General features: G+C 43.6%; 1 protein-coding gene across 1 annotated transcript in view; it reads right to left on the bottom strand.

Moving 5' to 3' along the window:
• The window catches only part of IPO5 (importin 5), a 98,387-nt gene extending 76,902 nt beyond the window's left edge, over nt 1-21,485 (bottom strand). Inside the window, exons 1-6 of the mRNA XM_074989418.1 lie at nt 21,311-21,485; nt 15,717-15,797; nt 8,773-8,965; nt 6,710-6,812; nt 6,281-6,377; nt 5,082-5,186 (exon numbers count right to left, since the gene is read on the bottom strand). Coding sequence (XP_074845519.1) covers nt 5,082-5,186; nt 6,281-6,377; nt 6,710-6,812; nt 8,773-8,965; nt 15,717-15,797; nt 21,311-21,403 — 672 coding nt within the window. The 5' untranslated portion in view covers nt 21,404-21,485. The remainder of the gene's footprint in view (nt 1-5,081; nt 5,187-6,280; nt 6,378-6,709; nt 6,813-8,772; nt 8,966-15,716; nt 15,798-21,310) is intronic.
• Between the last annotated feature and the right edge of the window lie 574 nt (nt 21,486-22,059).

Genomic DNA, 22,059 nt, shown 5'->3' with positions numbered 1-22,059 from the left:
TGTACCTCCTGCGCTGTCCATAGTGAGATGTAAAGACAGAAAACAACCTACTACACAGAAAACTTCACCTGTTGTGACAAAGCAAGGCTGGAAAGCTGCAAAAGGATCTGTGAAGACCAATATATTACCCTTAGCAGTGCTTTTTTTTGTTTTTTAAAGAAAAGAAAATAGAGGAACTGGTATGCTGCCTGCTCCTTGCCCCCTCTACCACCTAACTAGGGCTCCCGCAACTGGGGCTCCACACTCCAGCTGGGTCCCCAGGGCTGGAGCTGCCATCTGAGCTCCATGACTAGGATGCTGAAGTATTGGTACGGTGTTCCATCCAAACACAAAAAAAGCCCCGCCCCTTAGAATGTTAAAGGTCTTTTACCTACAAGTTGAGAAAAGGTCACCTCTGGTCAATTATGGACACGTGAATCCAATTAAGGATTGCCTGAGACCTTTACAAAACCCCTCCTCTAGGAGAAGCAAAGTGGTGTGAGGAAGACAGAGAGGAAAAAAGCCAGGCTAAAGGCAATAGGGAAACACATGAGAGGCTGAGCTCCTTCCCATCCGGGAGACAGACAAACCTGAGCACCTGTTAGGGGAAAGACTGACACCCTCAGGGCAACCAAATGGACAACACCTTGCTCGAGTAAGAGGTCCAGCAAAAGGTTCTCCCTGCCCCTCTTTTTTTTTAAATTAATCTCTTTTTTTGGTAGAGGATCACCTACAGGCCAACCCTTAACCCTGCCTTGAAAATAAAACCAAGGAAGCACAGGAAGGGGAACATGAACCCTCCCTGAGTGGGATTTATTACTCAAGGCCCACCATCACCTGAGAATGAAGAGTTACAGCTTGGCAAGAGGGGAAAAAAAAAAAAAAAAAAAGGTGTCTTGCCACACTGTATACTCTTAAATGCTTCAAGAAACTAACCTCTCAGCAGTGCAGTACTATTACTAGATTTGTGAGTACTACTATATTATTTTGTACTTGATTCATCTTCCCATATTCTAATTTTTTGAAAACTTATTCCATTGGTAAACATAGCTCTTAGTCTTTTGATTAACTGGCATCCTCTGCCCCCACATTACCCTAACAAGCCAGGAAAGCTTTTATTGTATAACCCAGCCTGAATCATTAGTAAATTTCCACTCTGATCATCTAGAGTCAAAAGGGACCAAAAACATTTGGACTAACCTTATGTTACAGGCCACTGAATTTTACCCAGTTAATTCTGTATTGATTCCAATAGCTTGTATGACTAAAGCATTTTTTTAGAAATACATCCAGTCTCGATTTAAGACTTCAAAGACAGAATTCGACGCTTGCCTTCATATTTTGTTCTAAGGGCTAAATTTCATTCACTTTTAACTAACTTTTCTAAATTTTGTCTGGCTTTAGCTTCCAACTATCGTCTCTTGCTATGCCTCTCTCTGCAAAGCCAGAAAGAGCCATTTAATACCCAGTATTTTATCCCAGCCAAGGTTTCCTACATAAATAGAGTCCACTCTCAATTTTACTGAAAAACTAAATAGATTGATCTCCTTACATACCAATGTGAATTTTTTGCCCAGCCAACAAATCTGTTGCTCTTTTCTGGACCCTTTCCAATTTTTCTACAGCCTTTTAAAAATATGTACACCAAAATTAAATACAGCGTTCCAGTATTAATTCAGTGTCAACAACATGTTCTGCAATATTAACAAAACAACTTATAAAAATCTATATATTACAAAGGTCAGTGCATATATGTTAATAAGGCCCTACAAGTTCAGTCCATTCTGGTCAATTTCACAGTCATAGGATTTTTAAATTGTAAATTTAATGATTTCTGATACTTAAATCTGAAGTTTCAGTGTTGGAATTGTAGGAATCTTGACCCAAAAAGGGAGTTGGGATGAGGGTCACAAGGTTATTGTGCTACTGCTGGTCAGGATCCCAGCTCCAAAAGCAGAGCCACCACCAGCAGTGACACAGAGGAGAGCATGTTATGGTATTACCACACTTACATGTGCTTTGCTGCTGCAGAGCTGGGCCCTCAGTCAGCAGCTGGCCAACTCCCCAGTCACACAGCTCTGAAGGCATTAGCACAGAAGTAAGGAAGTCATAGGCTGCGTCTACACGTGCACGCTACTTCGAAGTAGCGGCAGTAACTTCGAAATAGCGCCCGTCACGTCTACACGTGTTGGGCGCTATTTCGAAGTTGAAATCGACGTTAGGCGGCGAGACGTCGAAGTCGCTAACCCCATGAGCGGATGGGGATAGCGCCCTACTTCGACGTTCAACATCGAAGTAGGGACGTGTAGACGATCCGCGTCCCGCAACATCGAAATAGCGAGGTCCTCCATGGCGGCCATCAGCTGGGGGGTTGAGAGATACTCTCTCCAGCCCTTGCGGGGCTCTGTGGTCACCGTGGGCAGCAGCCCTTAGCCCAGGGCTTCTGGCTGCTGCTGCTGCAGCTGGGGGTCCGTGCTGCATATACAGGGTCTGCAACTAGTTGTTGGCTCTGTGTATCTTGCACTGTTTAATGAAAGTGTGTCTGGGAGGGGCCCTTTAAGGGAGCGACTTGCTGTTGAGTCCGCCCCGTGACCCTGTCTGCAGCTGTGCCTGGCTCCCTTATTTCGATGTGTGCTACTTTGCCGTGTAGACGTTCCCTCGCTGTGCCTATTTCGATGTTGGGCTGAGCAACGTCGAAGTTGAACATCGACGTTGCCAGCCCTGGAGGGCGTGTAGACGTTATTCATCGAAATAGCCTATTTCGATGTCTCAACATCGAAATAAACTATTTCGAAGTTGGGTGCACGTGTAGACGTAGCCATAGAATGATATTGCCATTCATACTTTTAGCTGCTGCTGGTGGAATGTTACCTTCAGTGCTGGGCACCTGGACAACAGCTGCCACTCTCCAACTGCCCAGCTCTGAACACAGTGGAGAAAAAGGGTGGCAACATCAACCCTCTTAAGATAACCTTGAGACCTCTCCCGTAACTCCCTTTTAGGTCAGCACCCTCAATCTGAGAAACGCTGGTCTCCTCTGTGAAATTTGTACGTTATAGGGCAAAAAACACTTAAAGATAGTTTCATAGGGAGGACCAGATCTCAGTCTGTGATGCATTTTTCACGATTAAGCATAATTTTTTAAAAGATGAATACAGGTTGAACCTCTAATCTGGAACTCTCTTGTCCAGCAACATCCATAATCCGGCATGATTTTAGTTAACTGGATGACCAGTTATCATGGGTGTGGCTGAGTTTCCCATGGTACCATAAAGTCCTGGCTCTCAGTGTTCTGTGCTGTTATTAAGCTGTAATTTACACCTCCATGTCTTCTAAGAGCACAGTAAACAGCAGAAGTGTTGGTAACGTGCTCGAAAACACTGACTTCCTATTGTCCAACAAATTCTTTCATCCAGCACTGGTCAGGTCCCAAGGGTGCCAGACTTGTTAGGTTCAACCTGTACCAGCAAAGTCTCTACTAGAAACAGATTTAATTCATTATTTTTACTGCTCAAATGTTACAATAACTCTTAAGGTATCAGCCACTAAATTGAACTATGATTCTCCATGAAAATTTAGTTAAGCGTTTTACCTTAGGCCCCATTTATTAGTGTTAGAACAGAGCATGTACTTGGAGCACGGGCTAACAATGAGAGTCTCTGCGCCCAAGAACTTCAGTTTAGGGCTATTTCTACACTACAGCATCTACTGTAGCATAATTTATGCTGCGTAGGATGTGAATAAATCAAATGCCCTAATTGATGTACATTATACCAACATAAGCACAGGTCAAGGCTACGCTGACAGGAGAACTTCTGTCAACATAGCTACCAGCACTCACAGAAGTGGTTTTATTATGCTGATTCTCTTCCATCAGCATAGAATTGCTTTCACTAGAGATAACAGGAAGTCCCGTGGCACCTTATACATGAAACAGATACTTTGGAGCATAAGCTTTTGTGGACAAAGACCTGCTGTATCAGATGTATGAGTGGGGGGGTCTTTGCCCAGGAAAGCTTATACTCCAAAATATCTGTTAGCCTATAAGGTGCCACAAGACTTCTTGTTGTTTTTGAAGTTATGGACTAATTCGGCTACCCCTCTGATACTTTTCACTAGAGATGTTGCACCATTGGTGCCACGCTGCTGCTGCACTGTACAGTGAACCCTCAAGTTAAGCGAAGGTTGCTCTCCTTCAACCTTCACATAACTCGAATTTTCACACCAGTTGAGGAGAGATGGGAACCAGGCTGCAGACTGGTTCCTGGCTTCCCTGGGCTTTCAGGAACCAAGAAACTGAGCAGCCCAGTAGCTGGTCAGTTACCTGGCTCCCAGAGTGCCAGGGAACTGGGAACCAGGGGGCAGCTTGGTCCCCAGCTCCCCACCACTTAGGGGGACCCAGGAAACTGACCAGCACACAGGCTGCTCAGTTTCCTGGGTCCTGCAAGCAGAGGGGAGCTAGGAACCAGAAAGCAGCCTGGTTCCCTGCTCTCCTCCCCTTGCAGAGCTGGGAAACTGACCAGGGCAACAGCCTTGGTCAGTTTCCTGGCTCCAGCCAGGTGAGGGGAGCCTGGAACCAGAGGCAGACTGGCTCCCCTCCACTCTTTGGAGCCAGGAAACTAACCTGGGCTGCTACCCTGCTTAGTTTCCTGGCTCTACAAGTGGAGGGAATACAGGAGCCAAGCTACTGCTTGGTTCTCAGCTCCCCATCACTCTGGGGCTGGGAAACCGCTCCTGTCAGGGCCAGCAAGAGCCAGGCTGCCACCCAACAGGAGTGGTTTCCCCAGCTGCACTTTCCTGTCGGGGCAGCAGCCGCAAGTCAGGATGCCATCGCTGACAGAAGTGGTTTCTCCACTCCTGTTAGGGGTGGCAGTTGCATTAACCCAAGACACACAACTTAGTAGCACGTATCTCAAGGATTAACTGTATGTACAGATGTGTTCTAAGTGAACAACAAACTGAGAGAAAGCAATTTGGTACATATGATCAACATGCAACAGCAAATAATCACATGCCACTAAGGAGTTTACAAATCAATAGCTTATGTTTATGTCAAATTAAGATAGGGTCAGTGACAAGACACCTTCTCCATGGTTTCTTACCTGCAAGATTCCAGGTAGCAAGTCTGCAAAATGTTTCAGAAGAGGAAGATTGTGCTCATTAGCAAGTATAAATGCAGCTGCAGCCCTTGCAGACAGCATCCTGACCTAGAAGGAAGGAGAAAAATCTGTTTCAGGCTAAAATTAGAGGTTTTAATGGCAGAGAAACATTTGAGGGCTCTCATTTGAAACATTTTTTAAACTAGCTGCTAATATGACAAGACACTGCAGGAAACGTTACATTTTAGATTCACTTAGTTTGTAAATGTAGCCTCTTGAAAAAAAGTTTATTGAAGCCTTTGGTGAAAAACATAATAAACTCATTCAACAGAAATCTTGCAGAACAACCTCAGGCCTGCATTAATGTATTTGAGCAAATTTACAACAATCCCTTGTGAGCTTGTATTATTCACCATTTTTACAGATGGGAAACTGAAAAGCAAGGAGTAAATTTTTTAACACCAAGTCAGTGATTTAGTAGGCTGTCCCATTTTAAATGCAACTTAGGCATTTAAGAGGTAAGTTTGAAGCAACGTGAATCTGACTGACTTCCAACATGACTTAGGCACTTTTGAAAACATTTTCTCTCTGGGACTTGCTCAGGGTCAGAAAGGAAATTTATGGCAGAGCAGGAAACTAAACACCAGGTCTACAGTGGCCTAAACTGAATCCTAACCATGGGACCATCCCTCCCTCTTATTTACTGTATGTTAGAGACAGTTTATAGATCTGTCCACCTGCAAGTCTGTTTCTTCAAAAACTCCTCCTAAACAGTAAGAGGTCCACCAAATGTGGTATGCAACTTCCTCCTATACTAACTTAAGCAACATCAGGATTTGGCTCTACCAGGAAAATAAAACGTGCCTGGAACGGGATTGTTTCCCATGACACAGAATGAGGGGGCTACTAGGAGACAGTTATACTGTTTCAGAGCAACAGGGCACAAGGCGACAGAGATGGGGACCTAGACAGCTATAATGCCACTGGGGCAGCAGTGGGCAGGTATCCTTACTATTTGGTGTCCAGAAAAACAAGGTTTCCTTCTGAGGCCTCCCCACAGCTCCTCTACTCCCCCGCCACCCCCCACCTCTCATCCCCTAACCATGACTCTTGCACCCCATGCACTCCAATCCTCTGCCCCTTAAGGACCCAAGCAACCCCTGTTAACTGTGCTAGTAATTCTATAAAAGGACATATATTACCGTTGGATGTTCCTGATCTTGCATACACTGAACCAACATCCGCTTAATGACCTCCAAATAGTGTTGTTGTTGATTCCCAAAAATCCCAGGAAAGTTCCTGAAGATGACAAACACTTGAATTACACCATTTTAGACACACAGTAAAACCCCAGTTGTCCGACATGAACAGGACTGGGTGGTATTGGATAAAATGAAATTTTGGATAACCAGGGGTCAGATAGTGTGGGTTGTACTGTATTCAAGACTGCAGACTGCAAATTAGGCTTTAAAATATACCTCAAATCATACCCTACCCTCTTTTCTGGGTGTCAAGTAAAATATCATATACCAGAATATAAACAGGATGCATAATCAGTTGTCCTATCTTGAATTTCTTACAAGGGTAAGATGTGGTTAAAAACCCAAACGCACTTAGGTCCACAAGCATACCAAAAAATATGCAGAGCAGCCTCACGCAGTCCTACATTCTGAGAGCTGACAGAATCAAATAAGAACTTCAAACCTTCTGGCCATTGGTTATTGCCATCCTCATCTAAAAAAAAATAGGGCAAATAAATGTTAGGATGCTTTAAGTCTCAAATGCAACTTACAGTGGGTTAATTTAGTCACTGCAGTGGAGTCCAAAATAAATATAAGGATTGTCACAGCCTGTCACTGCTGCTGCAGGCCCCTGTTCCCCACCCCGCCCCACCCCCGCCACTGCTGCACAAACTGCCCTCCAGCTGGAGTTGCCACTGCATCTGGGTTCATGCCGCAGGAGGAGCTGCCCTCCCAATGGTGGGGCATGTGCGCAGAGGGCGTGACACATGGGCGGCTCTGACAAGCCGCTTCACCACACCGTGGTGTCCAGTTCACCACATGTGGCGAATGGAAAGTGTACTGGCCACCATGGATATAGTGGGATATCAGTTGTGCAAAGGTTATGCATACTTTTCCAACATTCAACTAAATGAGAGCTATGAGCATAATTTCAACAGTTGTGAACTGGTCCATTTTCTGACTGCATAAGAAAAAAAATTTAAAAGATTCTTTTTTAAATACAAGCCCAAACCAAATTAAAAGATATATGTATAAATCCTATAGCAAACTATTCCAGGAACAGAAGAAAGGTAAAACTAAAGGAGAGAACTATCAGACAAGAAAAAACATTGGAAGGACAGACAACAGCATTTACTTTTTATGAATAAATGTTTACATATACAGTAAGAACTAATATAGTAGGACAAAGACTTTACTGAAAAAGTGAAACTTAAAAACACACCAAATCCCAGTTATGTTTCTTTCTGTAGTTGCCTCTACAAGGATAACTAGGGCCTTACCAAATTCATGGTCCATTCTGGACCAATTTCACAGCCACAGGCAATGTACCCTTTAATTTTTTTCATCTACAGGAAATCAATTTTGTTATGTGCATCAAGGCATGTGCAGAAGTTTGGGGTGTGCAGGAGAGTGAGAGTTTTGGCTGGGAGTGAAGGTTCTGGGGCAGGGTTCAGAGTATGAGAGGGGGCTCAAGGCTGGGATTGGGATGTAGGGTAGATGAGGCTCCAGATGTGATGAAGACTTCCCCTGTCATTTTAACAGCTTGGGAACAGGTGAGAGGAGCCTCTTCCTGGTCACGGCAGCTCCAATGGGCTGGGCTGGAGGAGGGATGCTTCTCCTCAGCTGCAGCAGCTCTGCCTGGGCCAAACAAGGGGCACCTCTATCTGCTTGCACAGCCTTGATAGCCTGCTGCATGGCCACATCACTTAGAGCAGGCGTGTCCAACCCGCGGCCCACGGGCCGCATGCAGCCCTGGACAGCTAGTAATGTGGCCCCACAAGATCGTAAATTTTTAACATCATCATGTGATTTATATACATTAACTATATTATATATTTTATATGCGGCCCAATACAATTCCTCTTCATTCAATGCAGCCCAGGCCAGCCAAAAGGTTGGACACCCATGACTTAGAGGGAACTTAGGGCTGGGGAGAACAGAATTTCACTTTCCCCAGCAGAGCTCCTCTCAGGAGAGATAAGACCCACGTCCAAATACAGGAGTCTTTTTTGCCTAGGAGCTTCCTGCAGCAGCAGGAGGTACCTGGAGGAGATGGATTTGCAGGGGAAGAGTAAATCCTGGTCTGTCCCCAGCCCAAAAGACTAGCAGCTGGAGACCAGGAAACATCAGGAGCTCTGCGCTGGGGCATCTCCTCAGGCCTCAATAGTTAGATTGCATAGGGGAGGGCATATTTCATGATCTGGGAAGTTTTTGATGGCCACGAACTTGATAGGGTCCTATGGATAACAAAGAGCACCATAGTATAAATTCAGATTAGGTTTTGTTTTTAGGCTGCAAATATAGTTACGCTTCTGTCTACACTTACTTTCTTTGCTAAGCTCTTAGCTGCTGTACTTTGAAATTCTACTTGAGATTAAGAAACAAAAACACATGTGTACAGTACATACGGGTATGTGTACACAGGTAGCAACCACTGCATATACATAACATACCTATTAAATTCCTGGCCAGCTCAGCAACAATGTCACAGATTTTTTTCCTCATACTAGACTGTGTTTCCAGCTGAATAATTAACAGCAGTTCACTTTTGATAGCAGTTTGAACATCTGGCGAAAGAGTTGGATAGACTTCCTCAAATGCAGAAGACAAAAGGCGTCGTAGAAGGACAGCTGCCATTTGTCTAGCCTATTGCAAAAAGATGGTATTTATTACTATATTTTCCTTGGGAAAAAGCCTCATAAGAAAGGTATTAGTTCAACCTTTATGAAATGTAATGTTTTTATACACAATCCATTTGATAAGCTGTTTAAATTATTTACTTGAAAAGGAAATGAATACGTAGTTTAGATGTACGTTTGTCAGCAATAAAAATCTGAATCTCTTCTAAAATACAGCACTGTCTCTAAACAGATTAGGTTTTCAAAATTAAAACGAGAAGCATCGGACAATCCTCTATGTTCCCTATCTGCATCAATCTGCTACTTACAGTCATAACAATACTTGCATTTATATAGATGTTGACCAACACTAGTCAGGGTACCACATTTCTAAGGGCACCATGCTGTCTTTCAAAACGCATTACAATGTTTCAGGGACACCTCCCTCCCTCCCTCCCCCCCCCCCCCCCCCCCCCAATAAGGATAACGATTCCCCAAGTGTTCCTAAACAAACGTTTGTCAAAAAAAATCACTTCTGAAATTTTGTACTCTTCTCCCACAAGAATTATAACATTAATTTTGGTATTCAGATTCAAACATTGCACTCATTTGAACTCCAACACTTTCAGCCATGTTCTTAACATTATGCAGAAGCTTAAGTCTCATTTAGTGAGCTCAAACAAAATACTATATAACTGCAGGGACACTAAAATATGAGCAAAAAATGACAAAAATATGACAAGTGCTAGTGTATGTGTAATTTTTTTTTTTTTGGCTAAGCATAATCAAAGCTTCTTTCATATAAAAGTTACAGAATAGCTGTTTTGAGTCTATGGTGCATGGACCTGTGGGGGCTCACAGATTATGTCTTAGTGGCCCATGAAAGGTTGCGATTACCATAGATCAGTGTTTTCTCCACCTGTGGAGTCTAAAATGTCCAAAGGGGTCCACAACTCCATTTTTTTAAGTTGTTTGCAAATGAAGAAAGACTGAATCATATTGCTGTTTCTCAGTTATTCCAAGGAATAATGAAGAAACTGTGAACTTAAATGTTTGTTCACAGATGGCAGGGCTCTCCCACAAAACATCAGTATGGGTAGACATTTGTTTTCAATTTGATTAATAAAATACCTGGATCAATGGTTAGAGGAGAAAGGTACAGTAGAAGACAGATTATCTGGAATTAGGATAACTGGCACCTGCTCAGGTGGAGCTGAGGCCGGCAGTGGCAGCAGGGCCAATGGTCATGGACAGTGCTGGCTGCCCAGCAGGGCAGGCTGTCCACTGGCAGAAACAGGGTTGGGGATCAGCTGCCTGGTCACATGGTCCCACTTCAAAATCCTCACTTTTGGTTATCCAGTACCCCCAGTTCCACAGTGGTGCCAGATAATACAGCTTCTATTGTATTATGAGCATCCTAGCTAAATTCAAGATTGCACAGAGAAAGTACATGCTAACTGCTTATGCTAAATGAAAGGGCCATTCAATGTGAAGTGGCTGGTAATACCTCTGCTGTCACAGGACAAAAAGGGGCTAAGTGGTTTAGATTGTATGAAATATATCTACCTGACATCATGAATATGGGCGTTCCAGAGTGCCACAAGTTGATTTACGACTTATTACAACAAGACATATCACAAGATATGAGAGGTCACGATCTGATTAAACCCACTGCCCTACCCAAGTATGTATACAAGTGTTTATTAAGTTATGAGATACTGCTGCATGGTTCTTACTGAAACCTGTGTTAAGGACATAAGATGACAAACTACTCCCACCCGGGTGCTCAACAACCATTAATCAGCAGGGGAGTTGTAATCAAAGAGTTTGCAATTCAATGACAGTTGCACAGAACCACTGCCCAGCTCTGACTTAGAAAAGCCCACCAGGACACGCCTAGACAAGTGTCTGCTAGGTAAATGAACTAAGATATAAAACAGGGAACAATGCTGCATTCCTTGGCCTCTCTGCACTGGAAGCGACAAGACAAAATCTTCATCTGAGGAAACTTCAACAAGTCTGTGTACTAAGAATTGTAACATCCAACGGGGTCAGAGAATTGCCGACTCTAAGTACTATCTAGTCTAATAAGATTAAGGATTTTAGACTGTGTGCTTAGTTTTATTTTCTTTGGTTAACTGATGTGATGGCTTGAGTCACAGAGATCCCCTTCAAATTCTCACCTGAGAGCTGATCATACCAGAGCCTGACTACCACCTTTGGAGTACCCCACCACCCTATCAGGTTGAACCAGAACCTCTGGTCTCCTGTAGCTAAGGCACAGAGCTGGGGACACAGCCCACAGCAGAGCAACACAGAGAGAGCAGCATAGCTATGAGAAGGCTCTATCACAGGAAGTGACAGCACCCAAACGCACAGCCATAATAGGAATAACACCTAAAATAAATCCATCCCACTGTGCATAAAGTTTATAGAGTGTGCTCTTAAGATGTTTTCCCCCTTTATCAATGAAAGGGAGATATGCACAGCTGTTGTCCACCCCAAGTAACATTTATACTAAGTTTAGCAAAAAAAGATTTATTAAATATAAAAGTAAGATTTAAGTGGCTGTAAGAGTCAACACGCTAAATAAAGCAAAACAGGTCAGCTAACCTTAATACGCCAAGAAACATTACATGCAATTTCAATCACCTTTCTCACAGGCTAGGTAGCCTCCTAGTTTGGGCCCCATTCTTTCCCTGTTCAGTCTTAGACTTTTTCAGCAACCATATTGTGGATAAGCAAGGGATGCTCTGGTGTCTCGCAACTGTCAACTTCCCTATTGTTTGGTTCCCTGTTATTAAGATTTTGCCTGAGGCAAGAATACTGTATGTTCAGCTTCATCTCTTTCACACCCACACAGAAAAGTACCACATTCAAAAAGAAGTTCCAGCATCAGGTGATTTGGCAATGTCTTGACAGGACCAACTACAGTCCAGTCTTAGAGGAAGAACAAGATTATTCACAGATCATTACCTTCAGCAGCAGGCCACTGAGTTTCTTGAGTACCACTAGTAGCTTTCATTAGGACACCTTGAATAACAAACATGTTGACACTTCATATTTCTAACTTCAAATACAGGAATGATACAGGTGCACAGAGAATATACACATTCAGGGGACTACAAGCTCTTCATTGATTACATGTCTCATTCTGCATAAAGCATATCTGAGGCATATTCCAAACCATTTTAATAAAAGCTATGGGGAGGCTACATCACATCTGACATGTAACCTTTCTGTAGGCAATACATTTAATATTTCACCTAAAACAGTGTGGTCAGGTTGATGTGATTGAGAAATCTCAGCTCGGGTACAAAGGCTGCAGCATGTCCTGTTCATGCTGAAGGAGGGGAGGACTGGGTAATAAACATACTGGTCAGGATCCTGACCAGGGCAAGACAGTATAGTGTAGAAAGTGCTAAGCTAGGGAGCCAGGAGGACTTGTCTGGTACCAATTCTACATGTGATTTTTGAGTGGCTTTGGGAGCAGTCATGTAATCTAACTGGGCGGGGGCTCCACATGCTTTTGTGCTGAGTGGTAGCAGGACCTGGAGGAGTTTGCTCCTTGTCACTAGCAAAGCACTGAAAGACAGCCCCAGCTGGAGAGTTATGGGGGCACAACAGTACCCCATCCTGGGGTCCTATCACAGCCGTGTCTTTGAGGACTATGACTCAGTGTCTCACAAGGTTATGAAATTGATCTCCCAGACTTGACTTTTAAAAGTGTTTTACAGGGTTCCTTTGAGGATGAGGATGGATAAGTTACACAGAATGACTGCTTTCAACTTGTGTGTCTAACATTCTCAGACTGACAAAGTTGCAACACCAGTACAGACTTGAAGACTAGATTAAGATTAGAGAAGAAAATGGCAAATGAAGAATTGACTGAACATGTATCAAATGTAGAGTAAGATCCTGATGCTAAACATTGATTCTGCTGCTGAAACTGGTAATGTAAAGCAAGATACTTGAAGGGTTGCTCTGCTGCGCACCTGGCATAAGCTTATTTAAAAATGACTGTCTTTTATAGTTGCTGTATATTTTATTTGTTCAGAGTTTTTCTAACTGTTCAGCCTCAAATTAGTTTAATATTTAAATATTAAACTAACATTGTTCTAATAAATTAGCACTTTGAAATCCTTAACCATTACTAACTACCTACATTGTTTGAACAGTCAACTGACCAATTATTTTCAAACTGGTCAAATGTCCAACTCTACAAATACATCATGCAAAGTTAATAAAGAAAGCAAGCCAAATGAAATATCAAGATCATAACTTTTCATAAGTATATCTCAAAAGCTCTTTATAAAAGGAGGTTTAAGTGTTATTACCCCCACTTTTAAAGATGGGGAAACTCAGATGTGAGGTCATACCACCAGGTCAGTGGTAGAACAAGCACCAAAAGCCAGGTCTGCCAAGTTCCAGTCCACTGGTTTTCTGCACAGTGCTTCATAAATAAGCTATTATGTTCACAGGTGTTACAGAAACTCCTAAAATAGAATTAGTGTAACGAGTTACTGCATTGTTCACTCATGCATGCAACTAGGCAGGACCTACGTCATATTCACAGAGATCTACTTTCACCAGGGACTTTCCCAAGAATTTCAGGGCTGTGTGTGTATTTCATAACTCAATCATATTCTATGAAAGGAAACTTCTACAATCCATAAAATCCATAACTGGATCACAGAGAATCCTACCCTGAATCCTGCCTGTGGATCCTGTCTAGAATTACAATATCCCTAGTTGTTGAAACCAGTGATCCAAGAACTGTTAGCCAACAAAGTGCATAATGAGGATGACTTATGAAATATTCATCCCCTTTCAAAGAGAAAATGATTGCGAGTAGCAGTAGGATCAAAGTTCAAACTAAAAAGAGGAAGCTAGAATGAGCCTACACAAAGAGGGCCTCAACGTGCGTGGTGGCGGTGACTGCTGAGGCTTGAGAATGCCAGAGACCCTTCTAAATAACAGGAAGCCCCCACCCCTAAACTTTTTAAATATTACACTATTTAAAAGGATTCATAGTAATTTTTAAAATCTGTCCATTAAAAATCAAACTGAGGGTCCATTTAAAAATGAGTAAACAGTTTAACAGTTTTCATCTATCATTCCACTTTGTTTTAAAAGTTATTTTGTAATTAAGTAAAAGTCAAACAACTCCATGTTAAAATTTGATAAATAGCAACTTATTTTAAAGAAGCTAAACACAGATTCAAAATAACCAGGGCATTAGATCTTTCTGAAATGATTTTTAATTTTCTCAAGCTAGGTTCATAGTTCTCCACTTGGTGTGTCTATGTATCAAAGTAGATTAATTACTTTTGAACTGAAGGATGTTTTGCAACACGCAAACATTCCCAAAGTGAGTACCTGAGAGGCACATTTTGTTAACTTTTTATATTAAAGAATACAAATCACCTATACATGTAATGCCTGAAAGTTACACAAACCCAACTGAACTAATGCCATTCTAGCCGACCAGCTATAGCTGAATTTTTTCCCCTAGTAGAGCACAAAATTCATGTGACTAGATAACACTTCCCCCACCAGTTAATAAACTTAAATGCAATCAAACAGACCTTAAGCAGTCTTCCCAAGCAATTCACTTTCCACCTAAAAACTTTAGGGCTATGTCTACACTAGAAGCATCTGCCGACAGAAGTTACTGTCGACAGGGTAATCGACAGAACCTCTGTCAGACTGCATCCACACACAACTTGCTCTGTCAACAGAGAACTGCCAGACTGCACTGCCCTCTGGTGCCAGAAAGCGGAATGGCAGTTCTGCAAAGAGGGCTGCCTGGCAACGGGACATCCTCTCTGTCAACAGATGTGTCTACACTGTCAACAGTACTCTGTCCAGAGATGATTATGCCTCAAATTTTTGTGGGATAATACTGTCGAGGAATATGCAGTTCTGTCGAGACTGTCAACAGAATGTGGTAAATGTGTAGATGCTCCATGAGTTATGTCGACCATCAACAAAACTCTAGTGTAGACCCAGCCTTGATATTTCAGACTAAGGGTAACACTTAAAAAGAGGGCCTCAGAGTGAAGTAATTTATCAACCACAGCTATAGGTGACAAAAAAGCAGTCCAGTAGCACTTTCAAGACTAGCAACGTAATTTATGGTGATAAGCTTTCATGGGACAGACCCTCTTCTTCAGATTATAGCCATACCAGAACAGACTCAATATTTAAGGCACAGAGAACGAAAACAGTAATCAAGATTGACAAATCAGAAGAATTAATTATCAAGGTAAGCAAATCAGAGAGCAGAGGGGCAGAAGGGAGGGGAGTCCAGAATTAGATAAAGCAAAGTATGTAAAAGAGCCTCTATAATGAGCTAGAAAATTGTCATCCCAGTTCAAACCACGTGTTAATGTGTCGAATTTGAATATAAAAGAGAGGTGACATTACTACAATACACACATATGCTCATGCAATAATAAATATTGTTAATAACCTTTTGTAGGAAAAGGGACCATTAGTTATTTCAGCGGATACCACTCACATGCAGGAATCATGGTAAGTAGAGGCACTCAATGTAAATCCCCAAAAACAGAACTAGTAACTAGGAAACTCAAAAAGATAACATAATAAATCCCACTGGCACTTAAATATAATGAATTTAGGGATGTTAACGTTTAACTGATAAGCCTCACCCTAAACGGATGAGGCTTACCAGAGACGGTTAACCCTCATTGGGGCTACAGCTATCCTGTTAGTACCACAGAATGAAACTTTGCAGAATGATTCTTAATACAAACCTCCTCAGCAGCAGCAGCATTCCTGATGGCTTGTAAAAGGAATGTGATCTTGGACTGCCCTGGGATAGTCTCATATGTTTCCTACATATATTAAAAAAAAAAAGTACAAGTTACTGCCAGCAACTTATTGCTGGAAAACATACAAAATCCATTAACATTAAAGATTTTAATTGCTCTAAGTGGAGAATCCACTGCAAGTTATTAAATAAACCAAAAGGATAGCACATCATGTACAAAAAATTAAGTTGTTGAAGTACACTCTGACAATGCAGGAAGTATTTGGAATAATTTGTAAAATTAACAAAGCTTGGCAATATGAAATCTTACCTCCCTGAAAGCTGAAAGAAAACTGCCTTATAAATTTCCAGAAATATTTTACTGTAATTCTAACTCAGGCTTGCAATGAAGTTTTATTTCTAAGACCTAAGATTGGGACCAAATATCAGAAATTTTGTAGACAGAAGAATAATGTAACCCAAGTGTGAATTTTCAACTGATTTCAGATGCTTGAACAAGTTTTATACACCTCACTTTAGCAGTAACATTTTCAGAAAGAAAAGCCAACATGTAATCCCTTTAAAATATATTACCCATTTTTCCACTCAAATTCTAACAAAGGTCACACGTGTAACACGTGTAAATACGTCACACAAAATTTTGGACCTCTGCTCAAAATGCAAACCTGCTCTGATCAACCCCATTCTCAACAAATCCACCAGTGACTCTTCACATCTACTGTCTGTCACGCTCGTCCCATTCATTGTAAACCAGTAGTTCTCAAACATTTCATCTTGGCAAACACTTTCACACAGCATGCTTCTAAGTGCCTTCCTCCCTTACAAATGAAAAACATTTTTAATATAAGTTCATAACCCCATTTAAAATGCATAGATCTTTTCTCACCACTTAAAATACATTTTTATTGAATTGTTATAAGCAGAAAGGTTGTTTTTTTTTTTTATAACTAGTTACTATTTAATACTGGGGGTAGGCATGAAAAAAAAAAAACCTCACAACAGACTTAGCACCCCACTGCCATCCACCCTTACTTACTTATATGCTGTTGCCAATGCTGCCTTCAGAACTGAGCTCACCCCTATACAAACTCTGAACTCCTGATGACTTTCCCCTTTCTACAGAAGAACCTCAGAACTACAAACACCTTGGGAATAGAGGGCTTAAAATCTCAATGTCTGTAACTCCACAAAACCATTGCAAATTATTGCTCAATGGTTTACAACTGAACATTAACTAAATGCAGCTTTGAAACTTGAGTATACACAATTTTTTTTGTAGTTTATTTTTAACAATACTACTTTTGGGTTTTGTTTTTTTTTTGGTCTCTGCTGCTGCTTGATTGCATACTTCTGAGTCCATGATGCATGTGGTTGGCTGGTTAGTTCACAGTTCTGTTATTTATAACTGGAGGTTCTATTGACTTCATTAGGTTCAAGCTTCTTGTTCTGACTGCCATGGGTTTTAACATGACTTACCCTTCTACCTTTTAGATTCTTCATATGTCTACCAATCTCTCATACCCTCCATCACTAGTGTGCCAACCCCCACCCTCCATTTGTCCAATTCATCTGCAACCATCTTCACATTTTCCTTCAGACCATCTTCTACACATGCAATGCTCTTCTTGAACTAAACTAAGATCCAGCACACACCTCCTTCTTCAAATCCCCCATTTCCACTTCAATACTTTCAAAAAGTGGCTGAACAACAAGCAGGGAGGAAGGCCACAGGAGAAAAAAAGTACTTTAATTACTATTTAACCCTTCATATTACTTGTTCTTTTAGACCAGGGGTCAGCAACCCCCAGCACAGGTGCCAAAAGTAGCACATGAGCAGATTTTCATCTGCACATGAGGTGGGAGCTCAACCCTGACCCTCCTCCCACGAGCAGCCAGGAGCTTGCTCAAAGCCATGCTGCCTGTGGATTAACAAAAGACCAGCTAATGCTACCAACCACCACCTAAGCACTAAGGCTCTGCACCTTAATTTGTCAAGGAAGCTGTTGTAAGTAGGACTATCAGGGACTTTAAAAAGTATCACCAGCACTCCAACTGTATATAAAAGTCAAATTTCAGCACTGCCCCAGAAAGGTTGCTCACCCCTGTTTTAGACTGTGAGCTTTTGGAGGTAGCGATTATATATTGGAAAGCACCTAGCTCATTGTAGGCACCAAGAATTTAATAGCATTTATCACCAGGGTATTGAATACATGTAAACATTTTAGTATTTTATCATCTACATTTGCCACCCACCCTCCACATTTCATCCTTACTGGGGAATAATATTCCAATAACAATCTTAGTAGATGCAGCAAGACAAATACATTCGTGGACACACAAAACGTAAACTAGAGAGATCCAAATTCTATGGCAAGAAATACAATATTCCTTGAGACTGGATGGAAAAAAGGGAAGGAAACAGTTTTTAGCAAGATAATTTGAGCCAACTGAAACATACATGCACCTCCCAGCATAACTTGAATTTTCACGCAAATCAAGGGGAGATGGGAGCCAGGCTGCAGGCTGGTTCCTGGCTTCCTTGGGCTTACGGGAGCCAGGAAACTGTCCAGCCCACCAGGTCTGGTCAGTTTTCTGGCTCCCAGGGTGGCAAGGAGGCTGGGAATCAGGTGGGAGCCCAGTTCCCCATCTCCCCTGCCCTTGCCAGACCAGGAAACTGACCAGAAGCCTTGGTCAATTTCCTGGCTCCAGCCTGTGGAGGGGAGTCGGGAACCAGGGGCAGCCTGGCTCCCGGCTTTCCTCCACTCCTTGAAGCCAGAAAACTAACCAGGGCTGCTGCCCTGCTCAGCTTCTGGGCTCTGCAAGCAGAGGGGAGCCAAGATGCCACCTAGTTCCCAGCTCCTTGCCACTCCAGGGTCCAGGAAACTGCTCCTGTCAGGGGCAGCAACAGTCAGGCCACTGTTCCTGACAGAAGCACGGAAACCACTCCTGTCAAAGATGGCAGCCTGACTTGCAGCTGCTGCCCCGACAGGAGCGGTTTCCCACTCCTGTCAAGGGCAGCAGTCACATTAATCCAAGACTTGTGCAACTTGGTTGCGCATATCTCGAAGGTTCACTATATAGCAATATATATCAAGTACATTATATTAAGTATATTTTTCCTGAGATTTTGAATTGAAGAGTTTAGTTCTAACAGCTATTACCACTCAGTAGTAACACAAAAGAAAATCATTAATGATAGGTAAAGTGATTGAATGGAATATAAATTTTACATGTTAGCAAGTACAAACATGTGAAATGCAGACAGTGCACTACAATGTATTTTTCATATGTAACAATTTGTTAAATACCTATCAAACTAATCAGTTAATCCTCAACTTTCCTTTGAGATAATTATTCTCATTTATACTGATGGTGTTTTCCCTATCGTCCTCATCATCGTTGTCTGATGCCTCTCTCACTATTCCTTTCCAATGTTCCCTGTCCACTGTGGAATGGCTTACGTTCCGCAGAATAGCTCCACATCAACCTGCTAGATCATCCATGACAGGGAAATGGTGACAAAGTTATCAAGTGACTTGCCTGAGCCACAAAGCAAGTCAGTGGCAAAGCAGGGATCAGTAGGGAATCAAGAGGAATATTTTGATATTTTAAGGGTCTATTACGTTTGCACAACAGCTGTCCAATGTCATTCTTCACTAATTTCAAGCCACTGACACCTAATATTAGTGTAACAAACTTGGAACACATATGTAATTACACTTCATGTACAAAGCCTGACCACACTAGGATGGCTAAATTCTGGAAAACGAATTCTAAGATAGCAGTCATAAGATTCAACAAGCACCTGAGCATTAGTTCCTGTACTTGTTTGAAAAGGCTGCTATTTGGAGATTCTGGAATCTAAGAGCAAGCGCCATACTGGAGCACAAGAACAAAAAGGATTTGTATACTTGTGTACAGGCTATAAAAATGCACAAGAGCATGAATCGAGTCTTATATTAATGGTACCATTTTTCCTGGAAGATGCTTTTTGTCACTTAAAAATCTGCTTACTCGAATTAATAAAAGATCTTGACCTTAAAAGTAAGTTAGCTACAATATGAAAACCAGACATAAAACTCCCTATTTGGAAGCAAACTCTTTATAAACCATACAAGCTGTCCATTTTATTTAGCCCCATTAAACAATATTTTATAATTATACAATTTTCCACTATGTTTTTGTTAATACATTCTATGCCAAGAATATACCCTCAGATTTTTTTAAAAATCTAATTCATGCACAGGTGTAATTTTTATATACTTTTGGGCATCCAAATGGGAAAATCAAGTTACACAATTATGTCCTCAGTCTATATTTTACCACTATATTACAGAACATGGAAGGATGATTTGCCACTGGTGACTTTAACTACCTACAAACAGTGTTTGGAACTTCAGTGAGCTCTTAATATGTATGAGCAGAAAGAAAAATAACCAGAGACTGGGTTTTAATTTTGGTACACACAGAAAACACAATTATTCCTTATGAAAGAATGTGCTGAACTCTGCTGGCCCGCTACTGCAATGGAAAAGATAAAAGATTCAGCACAGCCAATCAATGGGAATTCATGCTAAACCAGAAGTTGGCATTTAATTCAATAGAAGAGAGATTTCCCCATTAGGTTGACAATAGAGACTCTTAAGTACTGCAGGGGAGAGAGAATTAGCGGAGCTTACCAATTACAAAGCATTTTTTTGCTGAAGTGACACGCGAAAAGTTTTGGCTGATAATAACGCTCACTATGTAGAGAAATGAGTGGTTTAGGCGAACTCTGCTTCCCAGCTGCTAGTGGTCCTACACAGGGCAGCAACTGGCAAGTGAGAGACAAGACAAACACCACGAGAGGAGACCAAAAAAGCGAGGCTCTCAAATGGACTTCTCAGACGAGACCGACCCGCGCACTCCGGGACAGCAGCCGAAGTGCAGACAAAACACATGCACCCCAAGTGCTGCGGGCTCCTAAGACTGAGCTACGGCCGAGGGGGACGGGGAGGATCACTGTCGTGGATGGGGCGAAGTGATCCCCCCGCATTTAGCCCGGGCAGACTCCCTGGCCCCCTCCTAGAACGCAGCTCCTGTCGGCCCCCCACCACCACCTCTCGAGCCCTTAAGCTTCCCCGCCCGGCTCCTTCCCACACAGGCAGGTCCTGAACACGGGCCTCGGACCTCTGCGCGGCCCCGCCGGGGAAGTCAACCCACTGAGCTGCCCCGCCGGAGACCGTGGAGGGCCCCAGCTCGTGACCAGGGCAGACTCCGGCAGCCGCGGAGCCGCGCGGCGGGGCGATACCAAACGCGGAGGCCCGTGGCCCTGCGAGGCCCGAAGGGGCGAGCCGCGCTGCCAGACACACGCCGGGGACTGAGGTAGCGGCGCAAGCCGGCGGAGGGGGCGAGACCCACGGACAGTGGCCCTTTGAGGCCGACGCAGAACTAACGGCCAAAACGGCCAGCGCGGAACAGCCGCGCCCGCCAGTCACCACCCCGGCGCCTGCTCACACGTGGGGCTGGGCCGGCCCCGCTTCCTGCTCCCCTCCGACGGCTCAGGGCGCCTGACAGGCCGGCGCGGGCCTCCCTCACCTCGGCCTGCTTGCGGACCGCGTTGTCCGGGCTCAGCAGGTTGCCCAGGAGGAGGTAGAACTGCTGCTGCTCCTGCTCCGTCGCCGCCGCCATTGCTGTGAGAGGAAAAAGAGAGAAACCGGCCGGGCAGGGCGGGCCAAGGAAGGGAGCCGGCCTCGCACCCACCAAAAGGAGGCGGAGCTGCCACCGCCGCGCTCTTGTCCGAGCTCCCCTCACAGCCCGTCCCTCGCCGCCTCGTTACGGAGCGCCCATTGGTCCCAGGCGGAAGCGGTTTCCTATCCGATTGGTCCGTGGCCCCGACCGAGTTGCTGATTGGAGGAACCCTACAGCCCTCCGGCGGCTCCTTCTCCTCTTTTGCAATTGGGCCGCATCCAAAAGAGAGGCTCATGCGAGAGAAGCGCTCATTGGCGGAAGCCTCTGACAGCCCCATTGTGATTGGTTAATGGTGGGCTAGTGGCGTGAAGGGTGGGAGAATATAGCGTGTAACCGCGTTAGGGACGGGGGAGGGGAGGAGGAGAGAGGGAAAGCGCGGGAGATCTGGGGTCCCTCCCACTGTTGTGCCGACCCCCTTCTTACCTTGGTCAGGGCGTCCTGGGCAGATCTCCGCCACCCTGGCCCCTCCCACCTCCCGCCTGAGAAACGAGCGGCTCTGGTGGCAGCCTAGGCAACGGTCCTGCTTGCAGGGCAGCCTCCGCCCCTCCTCCCCCAGCTGCCTCTCTGCCTCCCGAGTGACACCCGATACGGATCAC

This window comes from Carettochelys insculpta, chromosome 1 (genome assembly GCF_033958435.1).
Source record: "Carettochelys insculpta isolate YL-2023 chromosome 1, ASM3395843v1, whole genome shotgun sequence".
NCBI lineage: Eukaryota > Metazoa > Chordata > Testudines > Carettochelyidae > Carettochelys > Carettochelys insculpta.
The sequence above is the reverse complement of the archived record's forward strand: the minus strand, read 5'-3'. Positions and strand labels throughout refer to the sequence as shown.